The 23286-nt window shown below is 33.6% G+C and overlaps 1 protein-coding gene across 1 annotated transcript in view; it reads left to right on the top strand.

Moving 5' to 3' along the window:
- TRIP12 (thyroid hormone receptor interactor 12) overlaps positions 1–23286 on the top strand; it is a 132518-nt gene that overhangs the window by 57358 nt on the left and 51874 nt on the right. Inside the window, exons 6-9 of the mRNA XM_023532935.1 lie at positions 7849–7954; positions 9475–9611; positions 15181–15264; positions 16292–16387. Coding sequence (XP_023388703.1) covers positions 7849–7954; positions 9475–9611; positions 15181–15264; positions 16292–16387 — 423 coding nt within the window. The remainder of the gene's footprint in view (positions 1–7848; positions 7955–9474; positions 9612–15180; positions 15265–16291; positions 16388–23286) is intronic.

Here is a 23286-nt window from a genome sequence, read left to right on the forward strand (position 1 = left end):
GGGGGGGGTTCTGCTTTCTGGTAGATTTCATCAACTTCCAACCTTTCTGTTGTTTTTTTTGGTTTTTTTTTATGCTGACTGTCTTGCTTTTCATTTCATTTTTTTTTTTTTTATGTTTGCTGTCTTTCATTTCAAACTTTTAATTTGTTCTCATTTTCTTTTTATTGTGGACACATTTCTTTTTTTTCTTTTCTTTCTTTCTTTCTTTTTTTTTTTTGAGGACATTCCGAATGAGTTTTCTTTGTTGCACAGTCCTCTAATGTAGTTATTTTGTGGGGGAGGTTAAGTTTGCTTCGATTTTGGCTTTCATACTAAGAATTTTCTTCAGATTTTGGTAACTCCTAGTTGATTCCTCATACTAAGTGTAGGGGGACCAAAAATCTTAATTTGTAAGCTCTGAACACACAAACAAGATTTGACTGAGATTCACTGTCTAGTGTACTCGTTGGTTTATTCATTATAAAATCTCTATCATTATGTTTAGATCTTTGGCGTGGGGGAAGGAGGGCACTGGTAAAATTCCATGGGGAAGATTCCTTCAAACTCCTGCCTGGAGGTGAAGGCCTAACTACTAAGAGTTCTAGTGGCTGAGCCGGAGAAGAGGGCTAGGAAAGAGGCCATATGCCATGCATTGCATGTGTTCATACTTGATTCCACCCTCCCTCTCATTTTTGGTGTGGTACATCTATTTGCAGTTATATGCTTTGAGAATTTATTTTGTACTTTGTAAAGAATAAAGATCTTGTGTTTTGCTGCCTCGGCTGTGCAAAGGGGGAGGGGATCTGACTGCTTCATAAATAGCCTATCAACTAATCCTTACTAGTTTTAACTCTGAAGTCTGTCCAGAGTACCAGGTACCATCAGTTCCTGAACCTTTGTGGGATTCTGAGTGTCATTCTAATTGGTAGTTTATCTCTGTTTTCTAGCTTCAGTTTTCTGGACTTGCCAGTGCATTTAGCACTGGAATTTCTGCTTTTCATCTTCTAAATTGTGTTGTAATAATAGTCTCTTCCATTCTTCCCATCCTGGTGGATTTATGCGTCAGATTCTTTTAATGCTATTTTAGTGGAGTTTCATAAGAGGACAGAAGTGAATGCTTGTGTGTTCAATATTCTGTCTTTACCCAGAAGGCAGTCACTTTTCTATGTATATGCACATACTTTTTCAAAAGTAGGAGCTTGTTCTACGTGAACAGTAGGTGTTGGTTTTGTGTCTGTTGTAAGCCAGGCTCCATAGCAGACACTTGACATAAGTTTCATCCTCATGATGACAGAATAAGGTAATAATCCATATTTTAGATATGAAGAAACCAAAGTGCTTTATCTGCCTAAACTCTTACTAATAGACATTTTTTCTTTTTAAAGTATAAATTTTATCATTTTTAATAGCCATATATGGATGTACCTTAATTTAGCCCATTCCCAACTAATGGGCATTTATATTCATCTAAGTTTTTTAATTGACTATAGCTTCGTAATTTTGCATAATTATTCTTTTGTTGGGTCACTGGTTATGATCCTCTGAAATACCGTTGTATGTTTTAATTTGCCCCTAGAAATATATGAATTTACGTTCCCACTAGCAGTATGAAAATGCCAATTCACATCCTCATTAACTAACTCTGTGTTCCTGCAGTTTTTATTATGATACTGATGTTTATTTAACCGTTCTTTTTTACTGGAGATTTAGCTCTTTTCCAGTTTTTTATTATCATAAATAATGCTTAGGTTAACATCTGTACATTTTTAATTTTTAAATTCATATTGACAATACATGAAATTGCTGTGCTTTGACTTATAACTACACATTTGGTTTAGAAAATTCCATTTGGGATTTAGCTCACTGTAATCTTCAAAACTTTTATTCCTACTGAGTGATTTTAAAATAAACGTATATGATCCTTTTTTATATGATAGATTACTTTTCATTTTGTGAATTCATTTTACCAAAATAGCCATTAATAAAGATGTATAAACTTGAAAGTAGACAATACCAAGTTTTACTGAATTCTCATGATTCTGTGCTGGCTGAAGGAATCAAGAGCTAGTTACTAAAACTATACGCATCATTAATTAATTCTTTATTAGGTCCAATTTTTCCAGGGAAAATGGTGCTATTACATGATTCTAAATTGAACTCCTCATGTGTGGTAATAGTCATGTTATTCGGTGCTTTTTTTCTTCCTTTTATGAATTAAATAGGAGTGGTTCTGAAAACTCTTTGAAATAGATTTAACATGTAAATACATGGTTACTTAATATAATTAATTGTTAGCTCTTTGATTTATTAAAAAATTGGGGATTGTGTTTTAAAGATCAATCATAGTCATCCTTTGATACTTATATATGTAAATGAATTATAGCATTTTCTGGATAGTCACCCTCGTTTTAGGTTGGTATGTGTACCTTATATTGGTTCGTCTACTCCATTTTAAAATGGAGATGTATTTACTGTCTAGGAATACGACAAAAACTGTAAGTTAAAAAAATTAAGAGACAGTATTCCAGAAAAATTAGTACTGAAACTTGTACTACTAAGATTATTGTTTAACCTCAGGTATTGTTTTTCTTTTTGAAACAAAGGATATTTTTGTTGTTTTGGAGAGTTTTTAAAAAATTTGATTTTTTTTCTTTATTTAGGTACTTATTTTTTTTTTTTTTTTTTTTTTTCTCAAAGTTATTAAACATTTTCTGTAAAGGGCCATATAGTAAATATTTTAGGTTTTACTGACCACATACAATCTCTGTCACATCTTTTATTATAACTCTCCATAAATGTGAAAACCATTCTTAGCTAGTGGGCTGTATAAAAACAGGCCGTCAGCCAGATTTGGCCCACAGACTAAAGTTTGTTGACACCTACTCCAGAATAAAAATTTTTATGCCCTATTGGCTCAATAATCAGAAGATTTGTGTTTACATGTGATGGATATTCAGTCAAAATTAAATGGAAAGCAGTTCACATCACATGACTGATAAAGCCAAGAAATTGGCTAGCTTCAGGCTTGGCTGGATGCAGGAGCTCAAATGAAAATGGCTTTCTCTGTCGCAATCATTGTGATTTATGAACCCCTCATTCTCACACCCCTAAAGAATACTGTCTAATCATTTATATATCAGCTTGTAAGAAAGTCCCTTATTTCTCCTTGGGTCATGTGCCTATCCTTAAAGGGATCGTTGTGGTGGAGGGCAGAGAGGATGGTGATTGTAGAATTGTAATTGGAGGTGATTGAAATAGTCTGGCCAGTTGGAGTCCCACTTGTTTAGGAATTACTGTGAATGACAGTTCCATCAATACCACATGGAAGAAGGGATAGGAAATAGCTCCTCAGAAAATTTTTTCTTTTTTAAAGGCAGGGTACTCAAAGGGTTGCTGGACATTATACAGTAGATGTCTACTTGATCATCTTTTAATGTCACTTTATAATGACTATATAAGTTGGAGAATAAAAACATTCATGTATTTGAATGAAGTCATTGTTCATTGAATAAAGGTGTTAGGTCAACCTTTCTCCTTCTGCTTGATTTTCAAACAGCTTGATCAGATACATTGATATTCATGTTTACTTTGACTCCTTTTACAGCAAAAGGAATCTTTACGAAATTGGACAAGTTACTTATTGTGTTGCTAGAATACTTTGTTTTGGAGTGGCTATTTTTTCATTGTAGGACTTTGTAATAGGTCTGATATGTGTGTATATACCATATCAAAGATTAGCATACTATAACAGATCATGTAAGAATTAAAAGTAGAATAAAAGCATGACAGAATATGTATCACCCAGTTGTATATTGCTACTTTTAAAGTAACTTAGCAATTAGAGTGAAGGCCTTACTTTTCCAGGGATTGGAATTGTTCCCCCTTTGGTGACCCTGGGAGTGAAGTAGGCAGGTCTTGTTACTACTTTGCTCATTTCTTCTGCAAAATGACAAACTTAGAATCATTTCATAGTTGTGTGATTTAATGAGAAATACTTTTTAAAATTTCAGATAGAAAATAAAAACCAACTACAAGTAGAAGGGAACCCAAGAACATTTTAACTATTTTTACGCTAATAAAGGGTCCAGAAGGCAAACTATCTAAGGCCCTCAATCTGTCGATTTTTTTTTTAATGATTATATTTAAAAATCCAAGCCTTTAGTTGGATGCACAAGAGGTTTTATTATTTCACATTCGAATGTCACACTGCAAGGACTCATTTTTTAAAAAGATGAAGCCTTGGATTTTGAGCACATCAGTTTGGGGTTGAAATGAATGTTGAAAAGAAAGAGTAATACCCATATTCTAGAAGAACAAATCAATTAGGACTTTTAAAAGAGAAAAATACTGCTAGTTTCATCTTTATCAAAAGGAATAAATATTGTAGGAATACAAATACATGTATTCTTATACCAATGTGATAAGGTCAAGAGCTTTGAATAAAGTAATATGTCTACGTGTATATCTAACCACACAAAGGCTTTGTGAATAAGCATGTGTTAATCTGATCAGTAGTATTCTGATTGCTTCTCAGAGTGGCATTATAAAAATAAATGATAAATGCAGTTTTCTTCCTTACAGACTTGGGAGGGAGGGTTATGTGGTGTAGATGTGTTTTTTTTATGCACATGTGTTTTAATTGGTTTTCAATAGGTTGTAGGTTTATTCTTACCATGTTTCCTCTTTTAAATACTTCTTACTTGATCAGTAGAATGAAGGAAACACATTTTAATTCTACGAAAATAGTGCCTTTTTTATATGGAAAGTTTTAAAGTTTTCTAAATGAACCAGAAAAGCAAAATTTTAATGCCTTGCCAGAAGTATGTTGAACATGTAATAGTCTTGTGTTTTGCTTTGGAGTAAGCTTAGGAATTGTGTGATTGGCTGGGTTATGCACCAAGTCAAAAATAATAAGCAAGTCAGTTAATATTTTTGTGTACGAAAAATAAGAATTATCATAACGTTGTATCAGAAAATGTTTCTTTGAAAAACTCTACAACCAGTCTAAAATTGCAAAGATAGTATATCCGAGCATTATCAATTTGCTGAATGGCCAAAGAAAGGTTAAATTATATCTATTTTCTAGAAAGTATTTGATTTAACAAACTATTTCAGCTTCAACTTTACTTTTTCCTAGAATTTATATAGTTTTTCCAAAGCTTGACTTGGTTTGTTTAGAAATGCTAAGTTTCTGATTACCAATTTGTCACCACATGTGAGATGGATGTTCCCCTGTTCCAGTTTTTGGAGCAGAGTATGTCAGAGCTAGCTTTGTCTCTCATCCTGGGCTCAGGTAATGTTACAGATAGTAGTGATACCTCTTTTCCATAGAGAGCATTATATGGAGCAGCTCCTTTACCATGAGATTGCCTTTCAGAAAACGAGATGTTTGGTGTTACTTCCTAGGTTATCAGCCTAGATGGCGTAATGTCAGTTAGCCTAACAGTCATCTGACATTGTAGTATGATTATGACATCAGTTATAAATATTTTTCTATTCCGCTCTATTTGGTTCTTCTCTGCCCTACTTCTCTGTAACTCAGTCCACATCTCTTACAGTTTAACACAAAGGATGGATAAAGAGGTGGTGCACATCTACACAAAGAAATACCGTTATCACTACTTTCTAAAAAGGAATGGCCTACTAATATAATAGAGAGAAATTTAGCAACACGAATTTATCTCTAAAACACCATATGACTGCATTTATGTGAAATTCTAGAATAGCCAATAGCAGCAAAATAGCAAATCAGTGGTTGCCAGGGTCCCGATGTGTTGAGATTAACTGCAAGAGCACGAAGGAATAATTTAGAATGATAGAAATGTTGTGTGTCTTGATTGTGGTGTTGCTTATAAGGGTGAATACGTTTGTCAAACTCATTGAACCCCATACACTTAAAATGAGTACATATTATCATATGGAAATTATGTTTGAATGAAGTTGTTTAAAAGAAACACCAAAGTCTTAAATAAAATAGGTCATGAGAAGTGAAGTGTAAAAAAGTTTGGTCAAAAAGTATACTGTCAACCTCAAATTAGCAATATAGCAGCAGTCCACAGTACATTAAGTTGAATATTTTATTTTGAATGTCACGAATGGATGTAAAAATTTGTGCTAGTGTTCATTTCTGTATCATGGTGTATATAAAGACGCTTTAATATTACACGAAGCGTTAGTGACAATAATACAAGGATTTTTCTAAAAGTGAATACACTTTTTTTGGTAGTTTTAATGTAATAAACACTCCTGTTTTTTTCTTCTCTAAATTGTACATTTTTTAGTCTGTTCTAACTTAGTCACACAAGTTAGAAAGATGGATGTAATTTAATATTTTGAAATATTTAAAAATTTCTGAATTTTTTAAATACTAAAAAATAATGATACTGATTAACTGACTATATTAAGCTAGCTTTATAATCCATATGCCATGTCCAGTCTTTCTGGTGGCTGGACTGTGTGTCCAGGCCAAGATAAAGTAGTATAGAGTATTATTTGATTACATCAAATAATTCTGGCAATATACTCTATAGAAAATCAACCTAAAAATAAAATAGAAACTTAAGAAACCCTGAGGCTAATCATCTTTCCCCACTTAAAGGTTTATTCTTTCATCTTTTCATGCTAGTTTGAGGAGTCTAGATAAACCTTTCACAAAAGTAATTTTGGGGAGTGGGGAAGGACCCAAAAGGTATGGTTTAGATTACTAAATGGTATGCCAACATAAAATTTTGTCTTTATAGCTTCTGTTTTGTCTTTAAAGATTCTTGAATAGATTGTTTTTCACTTGGCAACTTTCATTATATATGCTATAAGTATCGTCCCAAGTTGAATGAACTGAAGTTTTAAATTAGGAAGAGACCTAGAATCTTTTTTTAACCCATCTTTCCCAGACCCTTTACTGGTGTTTTAATCAAAATCAAGAGTAAAGAATTTCTTATCTTTCCACTTTAAAGAAGTTGAAATAGTTTTAAACTTCTTGGGAAAAAGTGATCTGGAGAATTGTTAGTGTACAATTGATTTGAAAAAGTTAACATCTATTTAAGATGATGCCACAATTCTAATGGAAAGAATGCTTGTTGACTTCGGAGGCCTTTCACTGTTTGGAGGTCATTTGTTGATAGAGAACACACTGCCCAGTATTTTGTCATGTATGATGACATCATTTGGGGAGGAGGAGGGTAGATGGATGTTCTCATGGCTTCCCCATTGTTCATAAAATAGTAATAAACTTTCAATGCTATACCTTTTTAGAATCTGTTAACTCTGTAAAGGTATTAATTAGCTTCCAGAATAAGCTGTAAAGTTTGTTTGATTGATCCCACCCCAATTATACAGTATTCTGTTAATTGGATTTTCTAATAACCTTCGTTCAAATTTATATTTCTTGCTGATGGGTGGTGTAAAGAAAATAAAGCATTTGTTCTTTCATTGCCTTATATAAACCAGGTGAAATGGGACAGTGTAAAGACAATGTAATAAAGGGTTAAATGATGTTTAGTAAAGTTCCAAAATAATATGATGTACAAAAGACCTTTTGGCTTTAGTGGAGAAAAGTAGTGGAGGAGTAGAAACATGGCAGGAACTTTTAAAGGGAATGGTTGAGAGAAGAGGGACTATCATTTACGGTGTAGGATAACTTGAGTCAAGGTTGAGCCAAAGTGAGAAAATTCAGCCTGAATGTGAACACTTACCCACAAGTGTGGTACTTATGGGAATGCCTAATAAGTACCACATTAACTTTTTGCATGTGAAAGGCCAGGGAAGATGCGGTAGGCTTTTGACCAGGGTGATGACCTGAAGAATTTTGTAATTTTTAATTTTAGGTAACATCTCTTTTTAAAATTTTACTTTTGCATTTCACATATATAGGTTTAAGAAAATCTACCAAGAAGCGCAGTGAATCCCCACCTGCTGAGCTCCCCAGTTTGAGGCGGAGCACACGCCAAAAGACCACGGGCTCCTGTGCTAGTGCCAGGTAATAATTTGGGGTGTCCCAGTTCCTGACTTGTTTATTATCTGTGTTTAGTTTTCATTAAAATCCTTAACTTTGTAAGTTTTTTTAAATTATTAAAATTTTCAATTGAATATTAAATAAATTTATTCTAATATAACTGGTATTATTTTGGTGAATTCTTTCCCAATAGTAGTTTACATATTTTTGCTGTTTTAATCATACTAGGTTTTTTTGACAGTTATCCTTTACCGTTTCCTCTGTTGCTATATTATTTTCACAGTTATTGTCAGTAATTAGATATTGGTTGTTTTCGAAGTTCCATTGTGCCAAATAAATCTCTATGAGCATTTTCATGCATATTTGGGTTAGTTTTTAAAAGTCGCTAAATTTCCCTATAGTGTGATTCATGGATCAAAAGGGATGCCTGTTTTAATGGCTGTAACATTGGCTAATTAGTGTCTAAAGGTGTTGGCACTAGTTACTGAGTTTAATGGGTGAGGGGGAGAGATGTACTTAATTTTCATTTTGTATTACGACACCTACCCCACAAGGAAAAATGTAGGTTTTGTTCATATTCTTTCATGTCTCCCAATTCTCCTTTCTCCTAGTTGCTGTTTTGGAGCTCATTTTCTAGAAATCAACTACCTTTGATGTGATACCGTATATTAGTTTACATACTTTTATCAATTGGTAATTCAGCGCCTTCAATTTTGTGTCTACTGCTGCTTTCCTGGGCAGCTTCTAATTTCACTGTCGTTTGACTTTAGTCTAAAACATTTCTTTAGAATTTCCTAAGGTAATTTAGGGAGCTGCTGTTTAAACAATATCAAGTTATAGTGATTTGAGAACTTTTTTTTCTACCTGATTTGCTTACTGATTTGTCTATTAAAACAAAAAGTCATCATCAATAAAATGTTATCTGTTTCATGAGAGATAATCACTTTTTTCCATATCTTATACTATGCCTTCATCCTAAATAAGTATCTCCCCAATTGTCATCTGTATTTATTTATAGATGTTAAATCTTCATAAACTAAAGATTTATTTTAAAGGATGGAGCTATTGTCCATTATTAAGACAGTTATTTTTTGATGATTTAAGTAATCTGAAACTTAGGTGGTGGGGATTTTCCCTACCTTTTCCTCTCCCCCTTCCCTCCCCGCTTTGTCAGGTATCAATCCAAAAGTCTGTATATTGATTTACTGTTTACCATGGAAGGTAGGGATCTATTGTAAATGAGTTGAATTGTCTCTGTAGAAGGAGTCTCTTTTCCATTTAGCTGGAAGTTTAAAAATCATTTCTGTCTGTAAGGATGACAACAGCTCATAGCAACACAAAAGCTTGTATTGTGAATGTAATATATAACTTGGAAGAATTTTAAGTATACAGAGTCTTGGTTGTTATCCATAGCAATTTTCTGCAACAATTTTTATGTAAAAGAAGAAACTGGCTTTGTGCTCCATTCATTGGAGCTTTGTGCTGTGTGTTCATTGCTCCTGGTCACTGGCAGTGCTGCCTATGATGGCATTTTTCTGTTGTAGTCGGCGAGGCTCTGGCCTGGGCAAAAGAGGAGCAGCTGAAGCTCGTCGGCAGGAGAAAATGGCAGACCCTGAAAGCAACCAGGAGACAGTAAATTCTTCAGCTGCACGGACGGATGAAATTCCCCAAGGAGCTGCAGGTAGGTTGGCACTTCTTATCCCTAAAATGCATCTGTGTATCTTACAGGTTTATTTAGAGATTAATTACTTTTTAGGTGTACCAAATAGAAGGAAAGAGAAGGGGCAGAAAGATCTGCTAGATATCTTACCCTCAAATGAAGTTTTCGCTCTCTTCTGTTTCACTTCATAGGTTTGGTTTTTTGATTAGTTGGATTCGGTTGTTGTTTAATCCTTTTCCAAATCCAAATTTGTATTTATTATATTCAATGGGCTTTTTTAGGAAAGTGTAAGTTTCTGTTTAAGCTCCTTATATATTGACGAGCACATTTAATAGTTGCCCATTGACTGTTGGAAAAAATTTAAATTCATAATAAAAATTAAGGATATGGTATCATTCACTTCATACATGTGTAAATTTTAATTTAAACTGTTATAATTTCTAAAATATACTAAGTATTTATTTTGAATCTAAGCAACTTCAAGAATACTATTTATATTTTTACGGGCTTCTTATTTTTATTCTTGTTTTCTTAGTACAGCAACAGTTAAGCCACCACTCCCCTCTGCCCCCCTTTCAGCTTTAAACATGTATTCTTTACCAATACCAGAAGGCGGCTAATAACTTCAACGTTAACTGGGGCTAACAGGCTTTTAAATGTGGCTTGCTCTTGACATTTCTTATTAGCATTAAGATCCAGCACAAAAATGTTTTAATTCATTATTAGGAACATAATGGGTATGTATGATGCCCTTCAACCAGAATGATACACATAGGTTTGGGTGTAGGCATATATGTTGCTTCCTTGAACAAAATTTTTTCATGTGCAACTGTGTAATATTAAAATATGTGCTAGTTTATTGCCTGTGGTTGGTTGATCATATGTTATAGTTTTCTAGGAAGGTTCTGGTTTGCCCACTACTGTCCATGTTTTATGACTTTTTCTCAGCTTTCTGTCCAGCTTAACATTTTTAACCACTGATCTTCAATTTTATGTGATGTTACTTGCTGAACTTACAGCATCTGTTCTGGTGGGACGGGACTTTTTTCCTGTACCTTTTTCCTAGAATAGTTTTTCTGAAGGCTTAAATGGTAGATTTGGGGGAAAATACAGTCCATTGCACATGCAACTCATTGAAGCTTTTTGTGATACACAGCCTACCCTTCCCAGTGTTCTAATGTTTATTTCAAGTCTGAATATCTAAGTGGGGCAATTCCCATATGGATGACAGAAATGGAGCTGCTGAGTCTGTTAAAGTGGACTCATTACAGTAATTACAATAGCTAACAGGAGTGTACACTCTTGCAGACACAATATTAAGCACTTTACATATATTTTCATTTAATATTCAAAACAACCTGCTGAGATGGGAGTGCTGTTATCCTCATTTTATAAGTGAGGAAAACCCGAAGTACATAGTGGTTAAAGTTGCCTTGGGTTACAAATTAGGATGTGTCTCTCAAATCGAGGCCTTACAAAATTGCACTTTTATAATGGCTGTGTCCTTCTGCTTCCTTAGCATTACAAGAGTTTAATTCATATGGATATAATTGGAGGCTGGAATGAGGGGGTGGTGTGTAAAATTGTGTTCCCTGGTATATTTACTTAAGAGGATAAAAGCTTCAAGGAATTAGGTTCTTGAGACTGCCCTCCTAAACACTCTATTGTGTTTCATTGTCATTCGTAATTGAAATCACAGTGTGATCCAGGTATTTTCCAAGTTTGTGTAAAAGATGCATGTGGCAACATTCACTGGTATTAGAGCAGCACGCTAGCTTCATTTACACTTTGGAGGCCGGACCCCTGGATCCTAAAGGAATTCTGCCAGCTCACTAAAGTACTAGGGAAACAGGCGAATTACTTACTAGCTTTATATTAAGTTCTTCAGTGTAATGTGCTTCGGTTTTGTTTTCACTTAACAATTGACATACAATATTATATTTGTTTCAGGTGTATAAACCAGTGAAATGTGCTTTAGTTTCTCAGTATGTAAAATTGGAATTTAAAGAAAAATAAAACCCTCTAAGTTAGTGTAGAGTATAAATCAACGATGGCAACAGCATCTTTTGGCAAGTATTCATTCTCAGATAGTTCTTACACAGTTGGTATAAGTTTTCCTTCATTTGAAGCATTTATTTTGAAATAATATTTTTACTAATTTAAAGAGGTTGATAATAACATCTTTAGTGTTATTTATATATTCATTTTTTCAGTGCTTATTTTTGAAGATCATATCTTCTTGACCTACTTTAGTGGAATCATTGAAATAAGCTTTTTTTTTTTTTACTAGTAGTTATTAAAGCATTGCTCCACCCTTGCTGTGATGTCACCCTGACTTTGACAGTGTTGTTGACACTTAGGAAAGTTTGTTGATAATGGTTTCCCTGCTGGGTCACCCTGAAGTTTACTGTGATGGAGGCTCAACCCCTTCAGCTTTTATAGAAGTAATGCTAGCTCTTGAAGTTGAAGAGTGTTATCCACATTGTCCCAAGAGTTAAGGGTTTAGTTTTAAGCTTCATCAGAACTGTGCACTCCTTTATCATGCTGATACAGTCTTGGAAATACTATAGATAATAAAGTGGAGAATCAAGTATTCTTTACACCTGCAAAACAATCAAATAGTAACAAAAAATGTTCTGGCCACCTACATTTTGCATTGAGAATCTTAATTTCACAAGAACAGAGTCAGATTGTAAAAAGAAAGCAACTCAGTTTTGTAAATTTTTCTCGCCTTAACTACTTTTGTTTAGTACGACTACAGATCTGATTGTTACCCTATTACCTGATACAGGGCCCATATAAGGCATAATTACATTTCTAACAGCCATTCTGGCCTTGCTCAAGAGTTTTCATGACACTCTAAAAAAAGTCTTGCTGTTGCTTCTTTAGGTAAACCCTTACTGGTTCCTGTCATGTAAAATTGAATTCTATCCGCATTCTAAAATTTTGTCTTGTTTTCTGCATAAGAGGTTGCAAATCTTGAAGTGTAAAAACTTGGAGCTCCATAATAAAATTCTTGTGTTCTGATTTAAACAGCAAAATTCCCCTGCTGTTTTTGTTCAGCTGTGTATTGGAAACTGTCTTACATGGTGCTGTGAAGATATGCTAAGACTAGATGGGAGAGATGCCAATTTAAACAAAAAAAAGATGAACACCTCTTAAAATCTGGCATTGGATTTTCTCTGCTTGGTAGTCTCATTTTTATATTTCTGTCTATGGACAGGTCTTGTGCATGTTGTCCAAGGAAGTTTGACGACTTGATTAAAGTACTTTGTCAGTGACTCTTATTGATTGATTACATTTCCTTACCTGTATGATTTTACTAAGATCGGTATATTACGAATTACCCACAGACTAAGCTAGTTTGGTTTATCTAATTTTGTAAAATCTTGCGTAGTGTGAGCTGCGGTAGAGAGAAGCTTAATACTTGCGGTAATAAGACTGGCAAAAGATCTTTTCCTTTGGATCCTGTAACTGATTTCTGTCAGAACCGATATTCAACCTCCATTCAAATCAGAATATCACTGCCCTTTTTTGCAGTGGTTCTGTGGCATTCTTGAGGTTGGGACCCTGCTATAATAGTTTTAGCAACTCTTTTTATTATGTGCTTTTACAAATTTTATCTTGGTTAATGTGTTTGTGGCAGTGCAGTTTGAGATATTCATTATTATGTAAGTCATTAGATTCAGATGTTTAAAACTTTAAAATTTAATTGTAGATTGTAGATCTATAGAACGTTTGAAAGTAAACCAGTAGACCTTCGATAAACTTAAAAAACCAACATTACCTTTCAAGCGAATATTTGTTTTTTCTTTTAAAAATGTATGATTCCAGAGTTTGTTTTTAAGAAAACCAACTATTTTATCAAAACTTTGTGTTTGCTTTCCACATGATTGGAAGAATTTTAAAACAAGTTTAAGAGCCATTTTAACAAATTCAGTTGTAGTTGAGCCCCTATGACAGTTTGTTAACAAGGTTTCTGTATAATGTGAGGAAGCAGCTGTACTTGAATTAAAAATTAGTACTGAAGAATATATTTAAGGAGCTGATAGAGTTCAGTTCTTAAGAGTACAACCTATAAATTCAGACTGCGTGGGTTCAATTCTCTGATCTGTTGTTAGCTGTCTCACCTGGGGCAAGTACCTGCAAAGTCACTAAGCCAGTTTTCTCCTGTGCATGATAAAGCTTGCTTATAATGCCTCTTTGTATGTCTAAGGAAACACATAGACACAGCTTGCATATCACAAACATTTAATGAATGTCACCTCTGAGTAGTTATAGAGTACAGTTATTGGTTATCTCCTTTTTCTTCAGAAGTGTAAATTTTGCTAAACTCCTGTACCCTTTAATAAGTATTTCTGGTTAGCCTGTAATTCTCAACCACGAGATTGCTAACATTTTCTGTAAAGAGTCAGATAGTTGATGTTATAAGTTTTATAAAGGCTCTATTGGAACTACTCAACTTTGTAGGTGTAGTATGAAAGCAGCCACAGACAGTATGTAAGTGAATAAGCTTGGCTATGTTCTAATAAAATTTTATTTACAAAATGATATGCTGGACCGGATTTGGCATGTCGGCCAGTTTACTTTCTTCTGTTCTTAACCATACATTTTCCCATGATTAAAGAAAAAATCCCAGTGAAATGATAGAAAATAATCAGTGAGGTATGAAAAAAAGCATTATGAAATATACAGTTAATAGTTGGTGTATTAGCATCTTTTTCTTCACAACAGCTCTTTAAATTCACATTACCCATGTGCCTCTTTAAACAATAATGACAAAGATATTCTTCCTGGCTTGCATTCAGTCATTATTTGTCAGTTTTACAGGGCTTAAGGTACTGTGGATGGTGTGGTCATATATAGATTAAATCTATATAAAAATATGTTTTAGGACTCAACAGACACTATATTCCGGCTAACCTTCTTCAGGAAGATAGTTTCATCTCCTGGTCAGATTCATGACAGAATCAATCTTTATTTGCCTAGACTGAATTATTGGTCGAGTTAGCACTTCATTCCGATAGTAGCATCCTTCTGAATCTGAACTCTTCACTTTACTTTTGTTTTGACATCTTAGTAGCCTGCTCCTTTGTTTGTAGTGACTTGCAGTCATCTTCAATATTTTGTCCTGGAAATAAAAAGTATAATCTACACACACTCTTGCAATTAAAGAAAACAGATAAATGATTTGATCAAGACTACAGTCTAGGAATAAAGCAAACTGAAGAAGGCACACATCCCCAGGGAACATTTCTCTCAGATGTTAGTTTTGCTATTACCTTTGTTGCTAATTGCCCGTCTGTTAAATATCAGTTGTTTTAGCAGTGTTATCTCCATGGACCTGTGAGAGAGGAGTTCAGGACAATACTTAATTACGCTAGTTTAACACTGAGATAGTTGAGCCATCTTTTTGTTCCTAAAAGCTGCAGCACGAAGTCTAGAAGAGCAGCAGAGTGTGCATTGGGCAGACATTTAATTGCCTTTACTCATTGTAATGTGTAAAACGTTGCTTTCCTTTTTTATGATAAACTAGAGGTAATAACTTTAAAAGTTCTTCTCCTAATCCTTATTTTTTTTTTCTTCGAAGCCTCTAGTTCTGTTGCAGGAGCTGTGGGCATGACCACCTCTGGGGAGAGTGAATCAGATGATTCCGAGATGGGACGATTACAAGGTAAAGAGTTGGAGCTTATAAGAAACCATTCCCATGGGCTGCCTGTTACTGCTCTTCTTTGTTGGAATTAATGTAGATAAGCTTATTTGAACGTAATCTAGCAATACCTCTACCTCTGTAAAAGCTGCTTATTTAGTGGTGGTTTGATGATTCAAAATTGGCAAATGTTCTCCTGGCTCTTCATTTTACTGTTTAACTAGACAAATTCTTATATATTTATTTTTTATGTTTTTAAATTTTTCTTTATTGTAGTCACATATGTAGCTAGTAATAAATTAAGGAAGATCTTGAAAAGGAGAGATAGCTTAATATATTGTTCTCTGGTACCTAATAACAGTACATCTAGCGTGGTGCTTTTTTTTACCATGTTCTTTTGTATTCTCGATCACCTGTTTTAAAATGAACATAAAATGCATACAGAAACTTCAGGTGTTTTAATGTTGTAAGTCCTTCTTTGTACGTATGTGTTTTTTAGAAGTGGGTGGGTATTTTTACCATCTTCAAGTGGTTGATTTCAAATGTTAGGCTTACAAGAAACATTATTTATAAGTTTTAGATTGCTTTTAAGATCCCATAGGAACTTGTAACACTCTCTTTTTGACTAAAACTCTCATGAACGCAGTTTTTCTCACTTTTTTGGAACTGATAAAAATATTCATATGTATTTAGAGGCTCTCATGACCAGTATTTGAGAATATCAGAGGAAGAACAGTGTAGAGATTTAATGTAATTTCAAAATAAATGTTTTCATTGGGTTTTAGTTGGACCATTTACACAGTTCTACTAGCGCTGATATTTAATTCCATAAAACTGTAAGATGCCTTGGAGTTGGCACATGGATGTTATAACTTACTAATTACATTAATATATAAGAATGGCCTTGAAAGTTTAATGTAGTGTCTCTTAAAGTTCAAAATGGAAAATAACATTGTTTAACTCAATTATGTAAGACGAATCAGTTGCTTGAGATTTTTAGATAATATCAATTGCATTAACAACTCATCCATTTCTGCTCGTTTCTCTTTAGCTCTGTTAGAAGCCAGGGGTCTTCCTCCTCACCTGTTTGGCCCTCTCGGTCCTCGGATGTCACAACTTTTCCACAGAACAATTGGAAGTGGAGCTAGTAAGTAAATGCTTTTAAAATTTGCCCTCCCCCCCCAAATCATTAATAATTAGCTGAGTGCTGTCTTTGTTGTTTACCTATTGATGTAAGGAGATTTTCATGTAAGAAAATCTAAGATTTTCTTATGTACTTTTATTTTTGATTTGGATTGGAATCATTTTGAATTGGAATCATTAGAAAACCATCCAAAATTTATAGCAAGATTGACTCTGTGTTTTTTGAACTATAGAAGAATAAAGAATCTCAGATGATTACATTGATTATTATAGCATCTGATTGCATGATTTGCAGAGCTTTGTATCTTGAGTTTTTTATGGTATAATAAAATTTAGCCCATAAGACAATCATAATATGAACTTGAGAGAAAAAATTTCTCCCCAGAATTACCAGTCACTAGACTCATTTAATCAATGTATTATAATCCAGAAGTCTTATCATATATGGTAGACAAAACAGTGACTCTAGAGTCTCAATTGTAACTAAGAATAACTTATGCATAATTATAAATCCAATTAAATGCTTTCTGGTGTAGGAATACTATTTTTAGCTTCCTTAAAATTTACATTTAAGCTTTTTTTTTTTAAATAACTCCATCAATAATGTTTCTATAGAATCAGGGGGCTATTTGAAGACTTAAATTTTGGTTAATTTCAGAATTTCTAGTGTTACTGAATGAAGCCTGTTAGCTTGGACCTTCCTGATGTGTTTTTATATAATATCCTGTCAACTATTCCAAGTTTTTTTTTTTTTAATGCAACCTGTGTGTATTTGCTCACTTTTGTGTACTTGCACTTGAATTTTTCCATTTTTCTGGCCTTAACATTTGACAGGAAATTAAGCAGCTGTATTTTTTGGTTTTGTTTTTGTTTTTGATGCCCTGACTGGCACTCAACTCTCAGATAACATACTCTATTGCAAGATTCTCATGAAGGTAGTGTCAATGCAGTGAAGGAAAACAAAGCACAGGGTAAGAATATAGGTTGCTTGGTGGGGAGGTGTAGATAGGTTGGTTAAAGAAACCTTCTCTTAGGCACAGTAATTTTGTGAAAGATCAAATGAAGTGAGGAGACCCGCTCTGCACAGGTGTGAGGGAATGAGGAAGTGTAGAGCCACAGGTCTGAGTGAGCTCAGCATGTGTGAGAAATAGAGAGCAAGAGGGGGCCTGTGGCAAGAGTGAAGGGAAAGTAATAGAAGATGAAATCGGAGAGGTGTAAGCGCTCCTAGGTCGTGTAGGACCTTGGCAGGCCAGCAGCAAGTGTGGGGTTCAACCTAAGGGTGATCAGGGACCATCAAAGGATTTAGAAAAGAAGAATGACATGATCTTTCTCATGAAAAAAATCAAATGTATGTGAAAGTTGAGTCGTATAATAATCTCCAGGATCCCATAAACAATTATTAATCCACAGCGACCATTGTTTCATTTATATAGTCAACCATTTTTCCCACTCCCAAAAGTATTTTTAAGCCAGTCTTAGGCATAATTGCATCTGTATATATGTGAATTTGTAGCTATAAAAATAGAGACATGAAAAGTTTTAGACAGTATTGTGGGTGTATTAAGAAAATCTTTACTATTATTAAGTTCAAATGTTACAGTCCTCATAAATCCATTTAAAATTTTCGTTTATGTGAATCAGGATCAAAATATGATCTATACATTGCCATCAGTTCATATGTTTCTTAATTTTTTTCTTTAGGAGAGATTTGATTTCATTTATTTTACCATTTCATTTCTGGGGAGAAGGCTGGGAAGAAAAATTGTTGCAGGGCTATCTCAGGGTATTAGCATTAAAATATCACAAAGCATTTTAAGAGTTGACTGTTGCATATGAAATTAATGAAAAGACTAGACCCAGAGTAGAAAACAGTGTCACACCTTTCCATGCCCGCAGCCCAGCTTCTGCAATGGTTACTTCATAGCCTGACTTTATCTTTACCCTCACTACATCCCTCGTCTCATATTGGTTTGAAATAACTCCCAGATATTAAATAATTTTATCTATAAACATTTCATCATTGTAGCTCAAGATAATGTTCTTTCACACACACACACACACACACACACACACACACACACACATTACTGTTATCATACTTGAAGAAAAATCAGTAATTCCTTAATATTCAGTCAGTGCCAAATTTCTGTTGTAGCAAATGTGTCATACATAAATGTATTCTTGTAAACTGGTAGTCGAATCTAGAGGGGTTTTTTCAGATTCAAGTTTGATTATTTTTCTTCCTCTGGTGGGGAAAGACTGCAAAAAAAGTAGTGTGTTCTTATATTAGGAAGCACATAAAGTTTGATTGTCTCTTAAGACATTGAAATTCATTGCCTAGGTAACAGATTACAGAATACTATTACTCTGCATGTAATGACCAGTCTTCATTTATTAGAGGTAAAAGAAGTAATTTAGTAGAACTATGTAAAGAATATCTCTTCCAGAGAATAATTGGTATAGGAAAAATTATTTTCTCCTTTTTATTTACTAGTTTTCAAAATAGTTGGTTTTTGTATTCGCCAAAGTGCTATTTTGCCTTAAGTATCATTGTCAAGTGGGTTGAGATGTGTTTTAAACATTTCAGTGATTTTCCTTGATGTTTAAATTATCCTATCATTGGATGTTAACAAGATCTCTTTAGGATTGGGTTCTGAATCTTTTTGATATAATCTCGGTGGTTTTTGATAACTTCCTTGGTTTCTGTTGTGTCAAATTCAACTCCCCCCTCCCCGCCCGTCCCGCCACCTAAATCAGGCATTACCTTGGAGAACCCTGGTTTCTTTTATATGAAATGGTATTTGGAGCCCACACTCTGGGCTCTTAGGCATATCCATTGCTACTGGCTGATCACTGTTACTAGACACTTTTAATGGACAAACGTAGAAAATAATTATATTTTATATTTTAAAATAAAAATCATGAGTTTATACTATCAGTTTAAATTAGGGCTGTAGGTTTGTTTGTATCTTCTATCTTCTGTCCCCATGCCAGCAGTTCCAATTCCTAATGATAATAACGGTCACTTCTTTTGCTCTCCCTTTACCCTGTTTCTTCCTCCCACGTAACTCTCCTTTGTTAATTTTATGACTTGTGCTTCTGTTATTTATTTAAATTCAAAACAGATCCATGTTATCTACTTCAGACTTACTGCTTTTCTTAGTAAAAAACTTTACACACCTTACCTTGCTTTTAAGAGTACCTTTTGCCGTTCACTCTCCATGGCTGCTGCATATGTATATTGAGAGAAAGAGAGGTTTTACTCCTTTTGTAAAGCATCATAGTGCTTCATTGTGTGGATGTACAGTTTATTTAGCCAGTTTCCTGTTTGATATTAGGGCTATTTCTAGTCTTGGTTGTACTGCAGTAAAATATTGCTTTTCTGTTTTTCCTGTTATCTTTAAGATAGATTTCTAGAAGGAGATTGCTGTGTAAGAAGGGTTAAAGTATATAATACTTGGCAGATGTTGTGAATCACCCTTTTCTGAAGTTTTACCGTTTTGCATTTCTACCAGTCACGTACAATAGTAGTATCACCACACTACTTTTTTTCACTTCTGCTAACTTTTTATATCCTTATATACTTCTTTTAGTGGTTACTCTAGAGATTATATATCCTTATATATACTTCTTTTAGTGGTTACTCTAGAGATTATAATGCATATCCTTGGTTTATTATAGCCTACCTTACATTAATACTTGATCATATCCAAGCAGTGGAAAAACCTTACAACAATTTAAGTCTTTTTACCTCCTGCCCTCCTTAATGTTATTTTTAAAACTTGTTTTACTTATTCATGTGTATAAACACAAGACATAATTGTTTTAGAACATCCATATTCTTCTATATTTGCCTACATATATACCATTTCAGTGTTCTTAATTTCTTCCTGCAGTTCCTTTTTCTTTCAGGATTTGTTTTCCTTCATCCTAAGAGAACTTTTATCATTTAGTGAATGATGCTAGTAATGATCTTTCTCTGCATTTGTTTGAGAAATCCTTGACTTGCATTTATTTTGAAAGTATTTTCCCCAGGTATAAAATCCCCAGCACTTGTAATGTCTTCTGGCTTCCCTACTTTCTGTTTAAAGGTCTTATTGTTGCCCTTTTGAGGCAATATCTTTTTCCTCTGGCTTCTTTTAAGATTTACTTTTTCAAATGAATTTTTCATAGCTTGACTATGTTAGGCCTATGTGACATTTTCTTTTTTAATTTGCTTGGGTTTCACTGCAGCTTTGAATCTGTGAGTTGATATCTTTCATCTGTTTTGGAAAATTCTAGGCCATTATCATTTTGAATACTTCTCTTATTATCTCTTCAAATATTCTCTTTGCTTTCCCTCTGGGAGTGTCAAGATCATATATGTTCAGACTTTGGACTTCTTTCTCTCTGGCTCTATTTTGATTTTATTTTTCAAAATAAAAATTTTTTTTCCCCAGTTTGAAAACTTTCTATTGACCAGCTTTCATATTTACTAATTCTTTTTTTTTTTTTTTTTCTGTCTTTTTCAGTCTTGTTAAATGGATCAGTGAGTTTTTAATTTCAGATACAATGTTTTCCAGTTTTAGACAGTTATTTGATTTTTATTATGGATTTCAATTCTCTATTGAAATTCTTTACTTTCTTACTCATTTTGTCATTTTTGCTTATATTTTATTTAAAAGGCCAGATAGTAACTATTTTGGACTTTGTAGACCATACAGACTCTGATGCAACTATTCATCCCTGGCACTGTGGCATGAAGCAGATGCAGACAGTACCCAAACAGATAATCATGGCCGTATTCCAATAAAACTTTATTTATGGACACTGAAATTTATATTTCATTTAATTTCACATGTCACAAACTTTTAAAATTTTTTCAGCTACATAAAAAATGCAAAAATCGTTTTTAGTTTACAAGTGTAAAAACTAGAAAGTGTTTGGATTTGGCCTTTACAGAAAATGTTTGCCAGTTAACTTTTGATTTGTGATAATAGTTCCTCAAAGTGTGATTGGTGGACTCCTGGGGGATTCCTGAGACCTTTACATCTAATCCATAAGGTTAAAACTAGTAATAATTAATTCCAGTTTGTCATGTTTGAACTGGTAGTGTGAAAGCTGTGGTGTGAATAAAACTGGTATGTTAATAATAATCGAAGTGATGATTCTGAACTATACGGGTAGTCATATTTTTCAGTGCCTCATGCTTCTAGTAATAATAATTCCATTTTTACATAAGGATGCCCTTGCTAAACAAGTTATTGATTTTATTGCCTTTACTAATAAATGCATGTCTTTTTAATCTTCTTGACAAAATAGGGCCCATTTTTTCACATACTTTAGTAATCTCAAAGAACGTTTGTCACAGAGTAGAAGCAGAGGTGAGTATATGGCTGTCTTTTATTAAGCCTGACATTAAAATGATTTGTAACAAAAAACTAATGCTTATCATCACCAAATTTTTTTTGGGGGGGGAGGGAGATATGGTTTTTTACAAAATTTTTATTTATATGAATAATGAGTTATTCAGCCAGTATTTAAAATTTTTTCTTTTAGTTCCAAACAAATTTAACACATATTAGTAGATATAAACCATATAAACAAAAGTACTTTGGGACCCCTCAATAATTTTTAAGAGTAGAAAATGGTTCTAAAACCAAAATTGACTGATTTAGTAGCTGATTTCTCTTCATATAGCAGAGGATAAATTATGGCTTTGGCTATTGATGCCATTTTCAGTTTGGCATAAAGTCTTTTCAGAGCCATTGGTGGTGTTGATGATGATTTTGATCAGACCAAAGGAATCAATGTCCTTAGAAATTGCCAGCCTCGATGTTTATAAGATATCCAATGGCATATGTGTCAGTTCTTTTTATTTTAGCTGGTTGTGCTATTAGGGCATACTTTATATGAACTATTTCATTCTTTAAAAATGAGTCAAGAAGCAACTGAGGATGATTTTGTTTTCACTAGTTACTCTCCCTTCATTTTTCCCTCCACATCATTTCAACACAGAAATGATAAACTTGCTCAAACTGGAACTGATATTATTTCGTTTGAAATTTTAAAGATGGTATCCCTTTAAACTTGACTTTCTTGCAGTATATTTGTAGTTGGACTCTTAATTATACTCAGGTAGAAAGACAGTGATTGATAGCTATGCAGTTCATTATCCATGGTCTTAAATAATAGAGAAAACAAATCTTCTGAGGATCACCTGTGTCCCTTTGAAAGGTTTATGACCTCTGGGAAGACTCTGAAGCTTAATTTTAATAAAAGCTTTTGGTTTTCATATGAATTCCACATAAGTACAAAGGTTCAATGAAAATTTGAAACATTTGGAGACTTTATTTTTGAGTGTCTTGTTCAGTTTATCAGCAACTTATTTCCCTGTGGTAGTTGAGTTTTAGCATTTTCCAATTGTTTGGACATTGGAATTGAGCCTTAAAAGTACTTCTCTAAAGTACTCTAATAGCAGCATCTGCAAATGAAATGAAAGGCTCCTCTTTTGCTATTTTTAGAAAATACTTCTTTCCAATTATTTTTAAAGTTGCATTGTCCATTTTGTTTTCATCTCCTTGCTCTAACTGTTACTTAGATTCCATTTATTCTGATGTAGGTCTTTAGAAATGTATAACATTGTCTTTGAAGTCTGGGCATCATTATTTAACAGGTTTTTATTATTGCAGAAAGCTTTTGCTTGCTATACATTTTTTAAAGCAAGTATGTTAAAGGTAACAATTTACAATAGTTCTATGGGTATTATTTTTTATTTTGGCCATTAAAAAATCTATTAGCTTATCTCATTTAGATAGATAAAAATTAGAAGACAAAAATATGTAAATAACAGATTACTTTAAGGCAGAGTAAACCCAACTAATTTAGTTCTGTCTTTAATTATAGCAGCCTGTCTTTTAAAAA

Source organism: Pteropus vampyrus, unplaced genomic scaffold (assembly GCF_000151845.1).
Source record: "Pteropus vampyrus isolate Shadow unplaced genomic scaffold, Pvam_2.0 Scaffold93, whole genome shotgun sequence".
Lineage (NCBI taxonomy): Eukaryota > Metazoa > Chordata > Mammalia > Chiroptera > Pteropodidae > Pteropus > Pteropus vampyrus.